The sequence below is a fragment of the Myxocyprinus asiaticus genome, chromosome 25 (genome assembly GCF_019703515.2).
Source record: "Myxocyprinus asiaticus isolate MX2 ecotype Aquarium Trade chromosome 25, UBuf_Myxa_2, whole genome shotgun sequence".
Lineage (NCBI taxonomy): Eukaryota > Metazoa > Chordata > Actinopteri > Cypriniformes > Catostomidae > Myxocyprinus > Myxocyprinus asiaticus.
The window spans coordinates 20317874-20336655 of record NC_059368.1 but is presented as its reverse complement, the minus strand read 5'-3'; the positions used below and the strand labels follow the sequence as shown (position 1 = coordinate 20336655).

Here is an 18782-nt window from a genome sequence, read left to right as displayed (position 1 = left end):
AGGGTTATTTATTTCATCTGTAGTAGGCTATGCTTAGTAAGAAATTTTGTGTTTATGTTTTGGCTGATTCTTATTCGTCTAAACCGATTCAACAGTGGTCTTGGACTTTATACTGACTTCTGTTGGTGCAAACGTATGCATTTTTGTTTATTTATTCATGTGAATTGAAAGACACACTATATAGAACAAAGTAGCTTTTTCTAGGCTACTTATATGGCTGGAGTATTCATCCTATGTGAGTGTACATTATTTAAAAATGTTTTGTTGAATGTACTTTTTATTTCCTTTGGACAAAAACTTTTTGTTAGTAGAAAACGTTATGTTAAAGGGATATTTTCAGTTACAGCCTCCGTAATGGCCAGTTATTGGGACAGTCTTTTACAGTATATAGAGCTTGAGGTAACGAAGAAAAAAACATTATCCTTGAGACAAGATAATGCACCTAAAAGGCAAAATCACCAGTTTTTCATTCAGTGTAGCATCAAAGCAATAGTTCACTGGCTCTTAAATCATTACATTTGCATTTAAGTCATTTAGCAGATGCTCTTATCCAGATGGACTTTAAAAAAAACATACTTCAGCTTCACGTACATAGGGTGCTTCTCAATCGGAAGGCTGCAGCCTTATTAGGCTGGATATCTCGGCTGCCACGTCATCAAGCATTGTTGAAGGCCATCTCAGTTGTGAGGACCCTTAGAAGGCAGCCTCGTTTTGCAGCCTTCATTTGCCATATATTGGAGGATGCATCAGGTGTATCCTTGTTGGCCTTCAATCACCCACAATCCTTTGCACACATCCCAGATTATTTAAAAAAAAGTGTGGAAAACGAGTCGCATAACTGCAGAGGCGGAAACCTTTATAACGCAGCATACGTTTTTCTCTCTCTCTTCAAGTTTTATTTGCATTTGCAGCAATGACAATATGTAGAAAAAAATGCAAGTAGTTTAGACAATATAGCAAATTAGAAGATACAGAGAACCAAATAATAATAATAATGGTCACTATACTGTGGATCTCACTCTCGGTGGGGCACGTGGTGAGTTGTGTGTGGATGCCGTGGAGAATAGCGTGAAACCTCCACACACGTTAGGTCTCCGCGGTAACACGTTTCGGTAAGGGAGTTTCGCCCTCTGCCACCTGGATTTAGGCGAATCACTACACCACCACCAGGACCTAGAGTGCATTTGGAATTGGGCATGCCAAATTGGGGAGAAAAGGGGAGAAAAGGGAGAGCCCCCCCCCCCCCCCCCCCAAAAGATTATAAAAATAAATAAAAATAGAAATAAAATAAATAAAAATAAAAGGGTAATTACATGAATTTGAAAAGCTTTAAAAGTTTTATAGTTTTTACAGTTCTAGGGTTCTGTTTTTTCATTATTGAAAGGATTTAAATATACATTTTAAGATCAGTGTTGCAAAATGTATTATATACTCACAGCAAAATCCCCGGTGTTAAATTAACTTATGTTCACATAAGCCCATTCTACAGGAGTTAAAACTAACACTGAGCAGTGTTGAATGTACTCTGTGCTGAGTTTAATGTTGAATTAGCCAAACAGATAATTAAATAAAGTAGATATACTCTCTGAGTGATGACTGATCATTAGTGATGACACCTGCTGTTAACAAGCAGAGTCTACTGAAGGAAAGAGGAACAACAAGAAAAGGATTACAAGAGAACAAACCAGAGGCCTGTACCATGAAGGTCGCTGAACGAACTCAGGGTTCCAGGATTGGTTTCAGGTTGACAAATTCAAACCAATCCATTCAGGCTTAATTGGTACCATGATGCAGCTCATCAACTTTATCTGTCAACTCAGACTTCGATCCTGACTTTAAGATTCACTTCTCATGAAAGACTCAGCAGGATTTACCTCTCTTCTGAAACCTGATGATTATGAAAATAAGAATTTTAATTCATTCTGCACAAGATATTGTTTTAAAAATATTTAAAGAAAATTAAAATGCTTTTACACTGTTCAAGAGTTCTGCATGAAATCATGAAGACTTAAAGCACATGATTTCCACAATACAAGGGATAACTGTAAAATTATGAAGCAGTTAAAGACATTTACACAAGAAGAAACAGCGGCTGCTACGAGAGCTCAAGAGGACTGCTGCAATCAAATTCTTAATGTGATAAAAAAATTAACTCAGCAAAAAAAGAAACATCTCTTTTTCAGGACACTGTATTTTAAATATAATTTTATAAAAATCCAAATAACTTTACAGATCTTTTTTGTAAAGGGTTTAAACAATGTTTTCCATGCTTGTTCAATGAACCATAAACAATTAATGAACATGCACCTGTGGAACGGTCGTTAAGACACTAACAGCATACAGACGGTAGGCAATTAAGGTCACAGTTATAAAAATTTATAAATAGACCTTTATACTGACTCTGAAAAACACTAAAAGAAAGATGCCCAGGGTCCCTGCTCGTCTGCATGAACGTGCCTTAGGCATGCTGCTTGGAGGCATGAGGACTGCAGATGTGGCCAGGGCAATAAATTGCAATGTCCATACTGTGAGACGCCTAAGACAGCGATACAGGGAGACAGGAAGGAAGGACAGCAGATCGTCTTCGCAGTGGCAGACCACGTGTAACAACACCTGCACAGGATCGGTACATCCGAATATCACACCTGCGGGACAGGTACAAGATGGCAACAACAACTGCCCGAGTTACACCAGGAATGAACAAAAAGTGTTCTTCACTGATGAGTCATGGTTTTGTCTCACCAGGGGTGATGGTCGGACTCGCGTTTATTGTCAAAGGAATGAGCGTTACACCGAGGCCTGTACTCTGGAGCGGGATCGATTTGGAGGTGGAGGGTCCGTCATTGTCTGGGGCGGTGTGTCACAGCATCATCAGACTGAGCTTGTTGTCATTGCAGGCAATCTCAACGCTGTGCGTTGAAGGGAAGACATCCTCCTCCCTCATGTGGTACCCTTCCTGCAGGCACATCCTGACATGACCCTCCAGCATGACAATGCCACCAGCCATACTGCTCATTCTGTGAGTAATTTCCTGCAAGACAGGAATGTCAGTGTTCTGCCATGGCCAGCGAAGAGCCCGGATCTCAATCCCATTGAGCACGTCTGGGACCTGTTGGATCAGAGGGTGAGGGCTAGGGCCATTCCCCCCAGAAATGTCTGGGAACTTGCAAGTGCTTTGGTGGAAGAGTGGGGTAACATCTCACAGCAAGAACTGGCAAATCTGGTGCAGTCCATGAGGAGGAGATGCATAACAGTACTTATTGCAGCTGGTTGCCACACCAGGTACTGACTGTTACTTTTGATTTTGACCCCCCCCTTTGTTCAGGGACACATTATTCCATTTCTGTTAGTCACATGTCTGTGAAACTTGTTCAGTTTATGTCTTAGTTGTTGAATCTTTTTATGTTCATACAAATATTTACACATGTTAAGTTTGCTGAAAATAAAATCAGTTGAAAGTGAAAGGACGTTTCTTTTTTTGCTGAGTTTATATTGATTTGGATGAATGAAGAATCTAAAGTGAAATGGAGGAAGATGGAAATTTATCAAATGGGGAAACCTATTAGTATATCCCTTTTCCTACCCAAACAAAGCAACAAATTTAAATTTACATTTACATTTATTCATTTGGCAGACGCTTTTATCCAAAGCGACTTACAAGAGAGGAACACATAAGCAAATCATCTTAAGGAGACAGTGGTATGAAAAGTGCCATATTATAAAGTTTCACTAGCATCAGAATAGCATTCAAAACAGATTAAAGTGCAACAAGGAAATTTTTTTCTTTTTTTAGTGACTGGATAAGTGCTCATGGAAAAGATGTTTTTAGCCATTTTTTGAAGACAGAAAGTGAGTCAGCTTCATGGATGGAGTTGGGAAGGTCATTCCACCAACATGGTATGATGAAGCCGAAAGTCCGGGAAAGTGTTTTGGTGCCTCTTTGTGTTGATACAACAAGGCGACGTTCCTTAGCCGACCGCAGGCTTCTAGTGGGTGCGTAGCTCTGCAGAAATTATTTTAGGTATGCTGGAGTAGACCCAGTGACTGTTTTGTATGCCAGCATCAGAGCCTTGAACTTGATATGTGCATCAACCGGCAGCCAGTGAAGAGAGACAAGGAGTGGTGTAACATGTGCTCTCTTTGGTTGATTAAAGACCAGACGTGCTGCTGCATTCTGGATCATTTGCAGGGGTCTAATTGCACATGCAGGGAGGCCTGCAATGAGAGCGTTACAGTAGTCCAGTCTAGTTATGACAAGTGACTGAACAAGAAGTTGTGTGGCATGTTCAGAGAGGAAGGGTCTTATCTTCCTGATATTGTAGAGTGTAAATCTACATGATCTTGCAGTCTTTGAGATGTAGTCTGTTTAATTTAGTTTGTTATCGATGGTTATCCCTAGATTTCTGACCATTTTGGAAGGCATTACTGTAGTTGCACCCAGCTGCATGGTGATGTTGTGTTCAACAGCAGGGTTGGCTGGAAAGACAAGGAGTTCGGTCTTGGCTGGGTTAAGTTGCAGATGGTGTTCCTTCATCCAGGCCGAGATGTCTGCCAGGCAGGCAGAGATTCGAGCAGTCACTGTGGTGTCGTTGGGCTGGAAAGACAAGTAGAGTTGTGTGTCATCAATGTAGCAGTGGTAAGAGAAACCATGTGCCTGAATGATAGGTCCCAGTGATGTTGTGTATATAGAGAAGAGAAGTGGCCCAAGCACTGAGCCCTGATGTACCCCATTAAGTAGCTGATGTGACTTGGACACCTCACCTCTCCAGGCTACCTTGAAGGACCTACCTGAGAGATAGGAATTAAACCAGTCAAGCACAGTTTCTGTGATGTCCAGCGAAGAGAGGGTGGAGAGTAAGATCTGATGGTTGACTGTGTCGAAGGCTGCAGAAAGGTCCAGTAGAATCAGGACGGATGATCTGGATTCAGCTTTCACCTGTCTCAGCGACTCAGTGACAGACAGCAGGGCAGTCTCGGTGGAGTGTACACTTTTGAAGCCTGACTGATTATCATCCAGCAGCTTGTTCTGTGAGAGATAGGCAGAGATTTGATTGAAAACTGCTCTTTCAAGTGTTTTTGCTATGAATGGGATGAGAGAGACTGGTCTGTAGTGTTCAATTTGTGTGGGGTTAAGTGCGGGTTTCTTCAGCAATCAATAGATAATATTTGTATTAATAGTACTTTTAGAATTTGGTTAGAAAAAAATACAAATTGTAAAATTAAGAAAGATATAGTTAATTTCCTGATTTCTGAGGATCCTGATTTCATGCCAAATAGATTAGATAATACATTTAAGTTTTGGGCAGATAGAGGTCTGAAAAGTTATCACCAACTGTTCACTGATAAATGAATTCCAAACCTAGCAAAAAAAAAATTGAATTATCCAAATTCAAATGTTTTTTTTATTTTTATTATTTACAGGTAAGAAGATATTTTTTAACAGATGTTAAAGCAAAAGAAATAAAAAAGGAAATGCATCCATTAATAAATTATATAATTGATACATACAATACAACTAATCCAATAAAAATTGTAGGAATTTTAAAGAGTGCACTTGAAAGAGATATACAGGACACTCAAAATGAAATTATATGTAGGTGGGAGGATGAATTAAAAATAAAAATTAATCAGCAAGACTGGGAAGAAATATCACATAATTCATTCCATACTGCTCGAGTGTTTGGAAAGAATATGCTTGGAAGGTACAAATGAGATTTTTTTATAACAACTGTTAGTCAAAGTAAATACAATAGCATGGTAAAAGGGGTTTGTTGGAGAAATTGCAGAGAAAAAAGGCTCATTACAGTCAAATTCTCTATGAGTGCTCTAAATTGACAACTTAATGGAATGAAGAGATTAGACAGGTTAATTGAATATTTAACTGGACAATAGCAATACATCCAGAAAAACTTATTTTGTGAAAAATGCCATTGTCCTTAAGAAATAAAACTGAACAAAATATATTTAGGGTAATCAGAATAACAGCTTTGAAACAGATTACAAAAATTTGTCTTAAACCAGAACCCCCACAATTTCAAAGATGGAGAGAAACTATTTCGGAAATATACCAAATGGAGAAAGTAACATTTAGAATTAATAATTAAAGTCTGGGATGTGTACATAAATGGGATTTGCTTAAAGATATTATAAATTAATTTAGATAGATTATTTCCTTCAGATCCTTCAGATTCTTGATTTTTTAACAAAATTAGTTAAAATATGAGGTATGATGTCCTATCTCATTTCATATTTAAAAAAAAAAAAACGAGGTGATGCCTTAACTTTGCACTTTATTTGAAATAAAATATAACATGTATATGAATGAATTACACGTTATTTATAGAAAATGCTGTGAATGGTTATTTGATATGGTTATTCAAAATAACATAATGTTTTTTGTATTTCTCTTTCTTGATGTACAATTTGTATATTGTCTTTAGTAAAAAAATTTTTTAAAAAGACATGCAAAAATAAAAGCATAAAAAAGGCTACTATTGATTAATTAAAACGTGAACACTTGGAATACTGTATGCAAAAAAAAAAAAAAAAATGGTACGCAATAAGACGTATTTGTTCTTTTTTAAAAAATTTTTTTTATAAAAGACGTATTTTGGATACTGCTTATATTGCTTATATTATTATAACTTCAAGTAAAATTATGTATGTTCATCTCGAGTCCATGAAAGAAAGGAGGAGTTTGGGTGGCATCCACCCATTTCCATAACATTCTTAAGCTTTTAATATTTTAAAAACAATGATTTATTGCAGATATCATATTAATCCATTTTACTGGCTGTTTTACAGATAGCCTAATATATTATGTTTATATTTTCAAAGATATTTTTTGCTATGGCTAAAGAGGGTAAATTAAAAACAATTAAATTTTAAATAAAATACAAAACTCTATCTGCTTAGATTCTCAAATAAATTATTTATCATGAAGAGTCGATTTTGTGGATTTCTAAGATTTTCTTTGTAAAATGTGCTTTAAGAGACACGGGGAGTGACTTGATTGTGTCAGAGATGTCATTTTACTCACAGCTGATTGGTTCAGCATCTGTTAGTGATCTGTAATCCAGAACGAAACCTGCTATGGAGCAGGTTAGCCGTGTAGCATAAATCGCTATGGCGATGAACACCGCTAAAAGCTGACCAACTTTCATGGTACTCAAAACCTGGGGTTGAGGCAAACTAAACTAAAACTTACCTGACTAGCCACTGAAACCAGCTTCATGGTACAGGCCTCTGTTCTTGTTGTTCCTCTTTCCTTCAGTAGATTCTGCTTGTTAACAGCAGGTGTCATCACCAATGATCAGTCATCACTCAGAGAGTGTAGCTACTTTATTTAATTATCTGTTTTGCCAATTCAACATTCAACACAGCACAGAGTAGATTCAACACTGCAGTGTTAGTTTTTAACTCCTGTAGATTGGACTTGTTGCAACACCAAGAGTGTTAATTTAACACCAGATATTTTGCTGTGCAGGCTTTTTTTGAGTGACTCTAGCTTTGTGAATAACAAATTTTGCTCAAATAATTTAGAGATAAAGGACATACTGTATTTCTTGTTTTCTGAAGTATATGGGTTTTCTAAACAAAGTAAAATATCACATGGTTCTAAGCATATGGTTTGTCATGTGCATTTACTAGACCGTCTCATTCTAGGGATGGGCGGATCGATACTAAAGTATCGTTACTTCCAATACTGATGTGGTATCAAGAATATCTATCATCACATAAAAATATCAATTCTGAAGTTGTTGTTTTTTTAAACTAGTGATCTTATTATTTAGATAGTATGAATATTAATGCATCTCATAAGCTTTGAATTGGAAAAAAAGAATTATATTAGCAAATTGTTGCATGGCACCGGAACTATTTTTTTTATTTTTTTATTTTCTTCAGCTCATCTTGACGTGCAGAAATGCTAAAATACACTAGCAGTCAGACAGCGCTCACCCTTTCAGTCATAGTGCTCGTTCAAAGAGGGAGCAGTGCTTTCCTGAGGTAATGACAGAAAAACAGCATCTAGAGTTATTTACACTAAGTAGCCTAATGACAAACCTAGACATGACATGTATTATAATGGGCTTGTATGACCATTTTTACAGGCTTATTTAAATTCAGAGTTGTTAAAACATTGATAATGATCTGTAATCCTCATTAATAAATGATACCCTTATGAAAACGACCCATGGATTTACTGTAGTAATATTGTATTAACCATGACTAGTAACCATGACTGTAGTAACCATGTTTTTTTCTTTTTCTTTTTGGTAGTAACCAAAGTTGATACAATTAACCATGGTTTTACTACAGCATTACTGTAGTATCCGTATTGTAACTTGGTTTTAGTAATAGTAACCATATAATAATATCTATGGTTAATTTTGTGATTTTATATGTGTCTTATACATACACATTTTTAAAGTGTAAACAAAGCAGCCTAATAATTTTCTGCTTAGGCCTATAAATATATAACAAATTTAAGTAATAATTTAAGTTACTAATTTTATCCAAAGAATTCGTACAAATGTAATTTATTAGAGGTATTGGTTTTGGTATCGATATCAGCGATACTGGCCTAAAAGTACTTGATATCGGATAGAAAAGAAAATAAGTGGTATCGCCCATCCCTATCTCATTCTAGCTCTGAATGCTGAGGAGGAGTCTAGCCTACAGCCTCAGAAGGTCTGGTCTAGGAAGGACACAGCCTAACTAGGCTACAAACTTCCATTTGAGAAGCACCTATAGAAGTCCACTGTGATCAGCAGATGTCAGGCATGCAATTTAGAACATTATCTGCTAGGGAAGTTGTGCTTCCTGTACAAATACAAATAAATGCTAGCTAATACTACTGCACCTAATTTGACAAATAAACCTAATACAGATAAGCCTAGAGCAAAATCAAGCCAACTCAAGATTTATTTTTATTAATCCAAGCATTGTTGAAATAGTCTTCTTGAGCCTTCATTTGAAGATTGGGAGGGTTTCTGCTCTTCTTAAATAAAAATTGATTCCATAATTTGGGTGTGTGGACAGAAAACTGCTTAGTCCTACTGGAGGGGCTACGAGGTAAGGGTGACAAGACTTGTCATGGTGGTGAGTGATCATAGGAGTGGTGGTGGCAAATAGGAGTGGTAGTGGGCTAAAGCACATATCTGGTAATCAGAAGGTTGCTGGTTCAATCCCCACAGCCATCACCATTATGTCCTTGAGCAAGGCACTTAACTCCAGGTTGCTCCAGGGGGATTGTCCCTGTAATAAATGCACTGTAAGTCACTTTGGATAAAAGCATCTGCCAAATGCATAAATGTAAATGGAGTGGCAGTGGGTGAAACATGGGCACAGTTTAAGAAAAAGGACTAAGTCACTTTGGTTGCAATCAGCTGTTCTTTCTTTTCCCCTTAACTGCTTAAACACATGTCATTTAAGTGAAGACACTGACTATGGAAAGTAGGTCAACAAAGAATTTTAAAAACTGTTTTAGAACTAAAAAAAAATACCTAGACAGGGGTATGGGCATTTGCTATGTCCTTCATATTTCTGGTCAAAATGTTGTGACTCTGCATTTGCAATTGTCACTATATCAGGTAATCTTTTGTTTTGATCTGTGACGAATCTGGTAGCATTAGGTCATCATTTGATGTTATTTATATCGGCACTTGGTAACAATTCATCAAAACTATCAGCCATATTTCTGTGTTGGTCTGTTTCGTCTTCAGTTCTGGACAGGATGTCCAGCGAGCCAGTGTGATTATCAACCTGCCAAACCTAGTGCGTCAGAACCCAGCAGAGACGTTTCGCAGGGTGGTGCCAAAAGTCAGGGTAGGCCAAACGGTGCTTCATTTTTTTGGGGTTATGGTGCTGAGATCTGTTTGTGATTATTTTATGCATGCTGTTTATGAGTGATAATACAGAGCTCCCTTTCCTACCCCCACCAGGAGGTTCTCCATGTAGCTGGGGCTGATATGCAGCTCGCCGCAGCAGGGTCTTTCTTGACTGTCCTCCAAGATGACATTGTTCTCATCCAGACACACACCCACTCAATCTTGCAGATAGTTCTTCTAAATCTCGACCACAGGGACACAGGTTGCCACTGTTTGAAAAACCCATAGCAAAGTGTATATACTAAAATTGTGCTGAAGAGATGGTCCACCTAAAAATGTAAATTCTGTCATCATTTACTCACCCTCATGTTGTTCCAAACCTGTATGACTTTCTTCTGAGGAACACAAAAGGAGTTTGACAGAGTGACAGCCTCAGCCACCACTGACTTTTATTCAGTCTGCCTAATATCTCCTTTTGTGTTCCAGGGAAGAAAAAAAGCACAGGTTTGGAATAACAACGTAAATGATGGCAGAATTTTTATTTTTGGGTTAACTATCCTTTTTATTATGGACTTTGTCAAGCAGTACTGTAATTCTTAAGTCATATTCCAGATATGTTCTCTACACTCAGTTACGTTCAGTCTGGGTGTTGAATTTTCACTCTCTGAAAATCACTTCTTGAATGCAAGAGAGTCCTTATTATTTGCAACCTTGTGATGTGAAAGCAGTTTATCTTGTGCCAGCGTGAAATCTACAAATATCTGCATGCCTAGGACACAATCAGCTACAGCTACTTTGTTCCTCTAACATTTTATTTTGACAGTGGTCAGCAATGCTTGGTTGGAGACATTGCTGTCAGCAGTTGATGCTTTGCCAAAGGAAACTATCAGGCAAGAGGTATTGGCAACATGCAGTATGTTGCATGTCTATTCTGTCTAAACAGAAATGTCATAGGAATCAGTTGATAGTGTGAATTCAACGTCAGTTTGCTTTGGTGTTTGTTTATGCAGATTCTGAGTCCTATGGTATCGAAAGCTCAGCTCACTCAGTCTGTCCCAGCACGTTTGGCAAGCTGTCGCATCCTTGGCAAGGTTACTGGCAAGTTTGACTCCTCAATGTGAGTTTGCTGCTACATTTTTCCTGTTTGCCTTCCATATAGTTGCCTTGGCCACTGATATATGTAAGGGAGAATGTAAAGCCTTACGCTGGCATCCTGATCACCCTCTCTGGGTTTTTGTTACGATAATGCCCGGCTCACTCTACATTAGCACGCTTATTACATGGCTACTTGCCAAATAAATAAATAAGTGTTCATGAACTATTGATTTGAGTTTATATATATATTTTTTTTATTGTGGAAGAAATATCCCATGGATTGATATGAAATACCAATCAGAATCAAGTATTCCAGAGAGCCATGTAATATATGTGTAATATGTTAATATACTAAGTTAATGTACAGTTCTGTAAGAATCAACAACTTGATGTATTCTTTTTTAAACATCCAATGACTACATATCATATCAAACAATTATATTGCAAGCCATTTTAATCTCTTACTGATATTCCTTCAGCACAAATATTTTGCTGACACAACTATCAATGCATAAAGTTAATAATTGACAGTAACTTGGAAGAAAAATATTGAGGTCCCTATCTGTCACTCACTCGATGTTGTGTCGATGTAGTGACACTAGGGGTCACCCTTGGGAGCCTGAAACTCCTCTGATCTTTTGAAAAAAGGCCAATGAGAATTGGTGAGTGGAATTTGCATGCCACTTCCCCGGACATACGGGTATAAAAGGAGCTGGTATGCAACCACTCATTCAGATTTTCTCTTCGGAGCCGAGTGGTTGTATTCAGTGCACTGAATACAATTCCTCTAGAAAAAAAAACTAAACTCGCTAAAGACTGCTAGATTTGACGGCGTATTTCAGCGTCTTCTCCCCCTCTGTGCCTGTGCAGTGCAGAGAACGCTCCTGGGCGTTTCGGCAGAGCAAAAAAAAGAGTATATTCTGAAAAGAGTATATTTTCTATTCATAAAAGAGCGGCACACACGGAACGTGTTTTTAAAGATGCCTTTCTGTTTGTGTGTTATTCCTGGTTGCGGTCGCTATCTCTCCGCTTCCGATGGCCACGATCGCTGTCTTATGTGTCTGGGCGCTGCCCACGTGGAGACAATGTGACATTGCAACACTGCGGTCGTGGCTTGCATTTGCAAGCGAGCGTCGGGCTAGAGTGGAACCCTCCGCTCTCCCCTGAACCCTCGCGGCTCGGCGAATGGTTCCTGGGCTCCCGTTCCTTTCTTCCCGGAGCTGACAAGGTCGTGGGAGACACCTTTTACTGCCCAGTCCCGATCTTTCAGCTCCCCCGCTCTCGCTACCCTCAATGGTGGAGTGGCCAGGGGGTATTCGGTGATCCCCCAGGTGGAAAAGGCGCTCACGGTGCACTTGTGTCCGCAGAGCGCCACCACCTGGCACGGGCACCCAAAGCTCCCGTCCAAGGCCTGTAGGTTTACGTCATCTCTGACGGCTAAGGCCTACGGTGCCGCTGGTCAAGCCGCTTCCGCCCTGCACGCCATGGCTCTCCTGCAAGTACACCAAGCCAAGGCGCTAAAAGAACTGCACGAGGGTAGTTCTGACCCAGGATTGATGCAGGAACTGCGCTCTGTGACCGACCTTGCATTCCGGGCGACGAAGGTCACAGCGCGGTCTCTCGGGCAGGTGATGTCCACTTTCGTGGTCCAGGAGCACCACCTCTGGCTCAACTTGGTAGAGATGCGAGAGGCCGACAAGGCACGGTTCCTTGACGCCCCCATCTCCCAGGTTAGCCTGTTTGGCGACACCATCGAGGACTTTGCCCAGCAGTTATCGACGGTGAAGAAGCAGACGGAGGCTGCAGACGGAACCAGATGGGTTGGCGCTCCAGCGTCCAGCTGTGGCACGGATATCCCCACACGGGATTAGTGCCGATGGACCTCGGGGACGAGACTCCTCCTCCTCCCTCCTCGGCCAATCTCATGGTGGGCGGCAGGAGCCAGGTAAGTGCTTCGATGTCCCTCGACTAAGCACGGCCACGGGGCTCGAGTCCCCTCGACGTGGCACCTCGAGCTCTACTCCGCCACGGGGCCCCACCCGCCGGTACGTCCAACATGATTATCCCCTTGGTCCCCCTCGCCCGGAGTTTGGACGCGTGGCTCGCGCTTTCCACCCCGTCGTGATGGCTGACCCAGACTGTCCGACTCAGCTACACGATTCAGTTCGCCAGGCGCCCGCCCAGGTTCAGTGGCGTCCGCTTCACCTCGGTGAAGGGCGAGAACGCCGCTACCTTGCTAGTGGAGATCATGACCCTCCTGAACAAGGGTGCGATAGAGCCTGTCCCTCCAGCCGAGATGAGGAAAGGGTTCTACAGCCCTTCATCATACCAAAGATAGGCGGTGGGTTGCAACCAATCTTGGACCTGCAAGTACTGAACCGGGCCTTGCACAGACTCCCGTTCAAGATGTTGACGCAAAATCACATTCTAGCGAGCGTCCGACATCTAGATTAGTTCGCAGCGGTAGACCTGAAGGACGCGTACTTCCACGTCTCTGTCCTACCTTGACACAGACCCTTCCTGTGGTTTGCCTTCGAGGGCCAGGCGTACCAGTACAAGGTCCTCCCCTTCGGCCTGTCCTTGTCCCCTCGCATCTTCACGAAGGTCGCGGAGGCAGCCCTCGCCCCACTATCTCGATGACTGGCTGATCTTAGCTCACTCTCGAGAGTTGCTATGCGCACACAGGGACCTCTTGCTTCGACACCTCAGCCGACTGGGGCTTCGGTTCAACTGGGAAAAGAGCAAGCTCTCCCCAGTTCAGAGCATCTCTTTTCTCGGTCTGGAGTTGGACTCGGTCTCGATGACAGAAACTTTTTCAGAGGCTCCTGGGGCATATGGCATCCTCAGTGATGGCCACACCGCTCGGGTTGATGCATATGAGACCATTTCAGCACTGGCTTCAGACTCGAGTCCCGAGATGGGCATGGCGCTGCAGGAAACATCGTGTGGCCATCATGCCGATTTGCCGCCACCTCTTCAGCCCTTGGACCGACCTGGCATTTCTACGGGCAGGGGTTCCCCTAGAGCAGGTCTCCAGACACGTTGTGGTTACAACAGACGCCTCCAAGACGGGCTGGGGCGCTCTATGCAATGGGCACACAGCCGCCAGCTCTTGGACTGGCCCGCAGCTGTGTTGGCACACCAACTGCCTAGAGTTATTGGCAATACTGCTCGCCTTGCGGAGGTTTCGGCCGTTGATCCAGGGCAAGCACGTGTTGGTCCGGATGGACAACACAGCGACGGTAGCTTACATCAACTGCCAAGGCGGTCTACGCTCCCATCGCATGTCACAACTTGCCCGCCGTCTCTTCCTCTGGAATCAGCAGCGCCACAAGTCGCTACAAGCCACTCACATCCCGGGCGACCTCAACACCGCAGCGGACATGCTGTCATGTCAGGTTACCCTCAGGGGAGAGTGAAGACTCCACCCTCAGGTGGTCCAGCTGATTTGGAGTCGATTCAGTCAAGCACAGGTAGACCTGTATGCTTCCCGGGAATCCTCCCACTGCCCGCTTTGGTACGCCCTGACCGAGGCACCTCTCGGTATAGACGCGTTGGCACACAGCTGGCCGCCTGGACTACGCAAGTATGCATTTCCCCCAGTGAGCCTACTCGCACAGACCCGGTCAGGGAGGACGGGGAGCAGGTCATACTAGTAGCACCCTACTGGCCCACCCAGACATGGTTCTCGGATCTCACGCTCCTCGCAGACCTTTAGAATCTCCACGTTTGGCCCTTGGTCGGGATGTGGAGGACTTAAGTGGCCTACCGCCTGCTGTGGTAAACACGATCACTCAAGCTAGGGCTCCCTCTACGAGGCGTCTGTATGCCTTGAAGTGGCATCTGTTCACTAAGTGATGTTCTTCCCGACGGGAAGACCCCAGAGATGCGCAGTCGAATCGGTGCTTTCCTTCCTGCAGGAGAAGTTGGAGGGGCGGTTGTCCCCCTCCTACTTGAAGGTGTATGTAGCCGCTATTTCAGCTCATCATGATGCAGTAGATGGTAAGTACTTGGGGAAGCTCGACTTGATCATTAGGTTCCTGGGAGTCGCTAGGAGGTTGAACCCCTCTAGACCACGCTTGTTCCCCTTTGGGACCTCTCTGTAGTCCTTCAGGGTCTACGGGGAGCTCCCTTTGAGCCCTTGGAGTCAGCTGAGCTTAAGGCACTCTCTTTCAAGACTGCCCTCCTGACTGCGATCACTTTCATCTGAGAGTAGGGGACCTGCAAGTGTTCTCTGTCAGCGAAACGTGCCTGGAGTTCGGTCCAGGTTACTCTCACGTGATCCTGAGACCCCAACCGGGCTATGTGCCCAAGGTTCCCATGACCCCTTTTAGGGATCAGGTGGTGAACCTGCAAGCGCTGCCCCAGGAGGAGGCAGACCCAGCCTTGGTGTTGCTGTGTCCGGTGCAAACTTTACACATCTATTTGGATCGCACGCAGAGCTTTAGAAGCTCCGAGTAGCTCTTTGTCTGCTTTGTTGGACAGCGGAAAGGAAGCGCTGTCTCCAAACAGAGGATTGCCCACAGGGTTATTGACGCCATCGCTATGGCATATCAAGCTCAGGATGTGCCACCCCTTGCGGGGTTATGAGCCCACTCTACCAGGAGTGTGGCGGCCTCCTTGGCCCTGGCCAGTGGCGCCTCTTTGGCAGACATCTGCAGAGCAGCGGGCTGGGCAACACCCAACACCTTTGCGAGTTTCTACAATCTCCGGGTTGAGTCAGTTTCATCCCGTGTAGTGGCAGGCACAAGCAGGTAAGTTCCGGGACAGCTGGCCGGGTGTACCACTTGCGCATAGTGTCTTTCCCCTCCATTGAGTGGAAGACGTGTGCTCTTTACTCCCAGTAGTGTTCACAGACTGTGATCCCTGGATGACTTCCTCCTAAGCCCTGTGGCAGTCGAGTTTGCGGAGAAACTCGCTGCTGGCTCAGTAAGGTAAGGCCCTGCGGTGGTTCCCCATAGGTAACCCCATCTTCCATAAAATCGTTTCCCTCTTGGTAAACTACGTCTAAAAAGAGGCCTCGGCTGGGCTAGCCTGTCCCTATTTGTTGAGCAGTCGACTTGTTCCTGAAGGACCTTCGACGCTCATAGCAGCGTTGGGGGAGGTTACGTGACAGCCTGATGCGCTGGCTACGAGGCACACAAAAGTCTGTCCGTCTCGCACCGCTAGTCCACGTAACACAGTTCAGCTGGTTGTGGCGTTTTGTATAGGGACCCCTAGTGTCACTACATCGACACAACATCGAGTGAGTGACAGATAGGGAACGTCATGTTTACTTTCGTAACCTCCGTTCCCTGATGGAGGGAACGAGACGTTGTGTCCCTCTTGCCACAACGTTGAACTACCCGCTGAAATGGCCGGGACCTTGTCTCGGCTCCTCAGCACAAAACCTGAATGGTTGCATACCAGCTCCTTTTATACCCGTATGTCCGGGGGAGTGGCATGCAAATTCCACTCGCCAATTCTCATTGGCCTTTTTTCAAAAGATCAGAGGTGTTTCGGGCTCCCAAGAGTGACCCCTAGTGTCACTACATCGACACAACGTCTCGTTCCCTCCATCAGGGAATGGAGGTTACGAAAGTAACCATGATATTATACACCAGTAAATAAATATTGTGTTGCTCATTTGCTGACTGTACATGTAGTTCCTTACATTTTCTATCATGGCTTCTTTTTGCAGAGTGAAGAAGGACCTCCTGCCATTGGTCAGGTCATTGTGCCAGGACATAGAGTATGAGGTGCGCTCCTGCATGTGTCGTCAGCTGGAGAACATCGCAAGGGGAACTGGGTAAAAAAGATATAAAGCAGAGAGACATTAAAATAAAATTTTGGGGGGCTCTGAATGTCCAATGCTATTTATGGTGGAAAGTCTAAATGGCTGACTCATGAATGGAAGAGTCTCAACCCTGTTATTATAGAAGACATTAGATGGAATACTATCTACAAAAACATAGTGAGTTGTTGGTTGTATATCTGCTACTTTGAAAAGATGCCAGCAGTTCAGGTATAGTGTTATGGTTTTACATTTTCTTCCATTTTATTTAAGGAGATGTGTGTAATTTCTGCATTATTGGCAAAATTTCAGAAATATTTTCAAACAGTTTTCCCAAACACTCCCCCACCTGCCATTGGTCAGACGAAAAGGTAGTGCCACCTTAAACTCACGCCAATGGTTAAGACAATATTACTATGGTGGGGCTGTAATATTACTTTAAAGAGTATTGTTATCTGCCATTTTCCACAGTCCTTATCCCTCCCTGAAAAAAATATCCATTGTGCTCTCTGTTACTGTATTTTGTGCACTTTTAGTGATATAATGTATGTAACACTGTCAGAAACACTGTCATGGAGACTTTAACATGGAGACTCCAGTTCTACAATCTCATTTATTTGCTTAGCGAGGCTGTTTCAACTTGGCTATGCAAGCTCTTCACAGTGTGACAGATTGATGCTTGAATTGGAAACTGGAAGCACTTCCTTTATTACCTGAAGCTTAATAAGAAAGAGGTCACAAAACAGTGCCATTTCAGGCTTTTAGCTAGGTGGTGAACATTTATGTGTTGGCTATCATCAAAATCTACAGTACCAGTATGGATATGTTCGATTTGTTTGTCTGTAATTGCTCTGAACCAGGGTGGACCACAATAAGGTTGAAGTGCTCCCCGAACTTGTTGAGCTGGCCAGAGATGAAAGCAGTACTGTGAGACTGGCTGCCTTCGACACCATCGTCAACCTCTTGGAGATGTTTGACATTGGCAAGCTACTTTTGATATCCCTTGAATCTTACCTGAAGTTTCTTTCTTGTGTTACTTATTTTTTTTTTTGTTCTATTACTACAAAAGGTGCCTTTAATTGATATTGTAGTAAAAATGCAGTTTATGCATTTTTCATAAGTGTGTACACATATTTATGATAAATAAATATATACAGTTGAAGTCAGAAGTTTGCATACATTTAGGTTGAAGTCATTAAAACAAATTTTTTAACCACTCCACAGATTTCATATTGGCAAACTACAGTTTTGTCAAGTCGTTTAGGACATCTACTTTGTGCATGACACAAGTAATTTTTCCAACAATTGTTTACAGACAGATTGTTTCACTTTTATTTGACTATATCACAGTTCCAGTGGGTGAGAAGTTTACATACACTAAGTTAACTGTGCCTTTAAGCAGCTTGGAAAATTCCAGAAAATGATGTCAAGCCTTTGGGCAATTAGCCAATTAGCTTCTGATAGGCTAATTGGAGTCAATTGGAGGTGTACCTGTGGATGTATTTTAAAGCCTACCTTCAAACTCAGTACCTGTTTGCTTGACATCATGGGAAAATTAAAAGAAATCAGCCAAGATCTAAGAAAAAAATTGTGGACCTCCACAAGTCTGGTTCATCCTTGGGAGCAATTTCCAAATGCCAGAAGGTACCACTATTCATCTGTACAAACAATAGTACGCAAGTGTTCCATGGGACCATGCAGCCATCATACCGCTCAGGAAGGACAAGCATTCTGTCTCCTAAAGATTAATGAAGTTTGGTGTGAAAAGTGCAAATCAATCCCAGAACAACAGCAAAGGACCTTGTGAAGATGCTGGAGGAAGCAGGTAGACAAGTATCTATATCCACAGTAAAATGAGTCCTATATCAACATAACCTGAAAGGGTGCCCAGCAAGGAAGAAGTCACTGCTCCAAAACCGCCATAAAGCCAGAGTACAGTTTGCAAGTGCACATGGGGACAAAGATCTTACTTTTTGGAGAAATTTACTCTGGTCTGATGAAAAAAAAAATTGAACTGTTTGGCCATAATGACCATTGTAATGTTTGGAGGAAAAAGGGTGAGGCTTGCAAGCCAAAGAACACCA

The 18782-nt window shown here is 42.5% G+C and overlaps 1 protein-coding gene across 3 annotated transcripts in view; it reads left to right on the top strand.

The window, feature by feature from the left end:
- The window catches only part of LOC127416089 (serine/threonine-protein phosphatase 4 regulatory subunit 4-like), a 69468-nt gene that overhangs the window by 11802 nt on the left and 38884 nt on the right, over positions 1-18782 (top strand). For 2 of the 3 annotated variants that reach the window (XM_051655219.1, XM_051655218.1), the window contains exons 3-8: positions 9726-9828; positions 9945-10092; positions 10654-10727; positions 10841-10947; positions 16606-16713; positions 17559-17680. In XM_051655219.1, the coding sequence (XP_051511179.1) occupies positions 9726-9828; positions 9945-10092; positions 10654-10727; positions 10841-10947; positions 16606-16713; positions 17559-17680 (662 nt within the window). The remainder of the gene's footprint in view (positions 1-9725; positions 9829-9944; positions 10093-10653; positions 10728-10840; positions 10948-16605; positions 16714-17558; positions 17681-18782) is intronic. The other variant, XM_051655220.1, reaches the window with a different exon arrangement.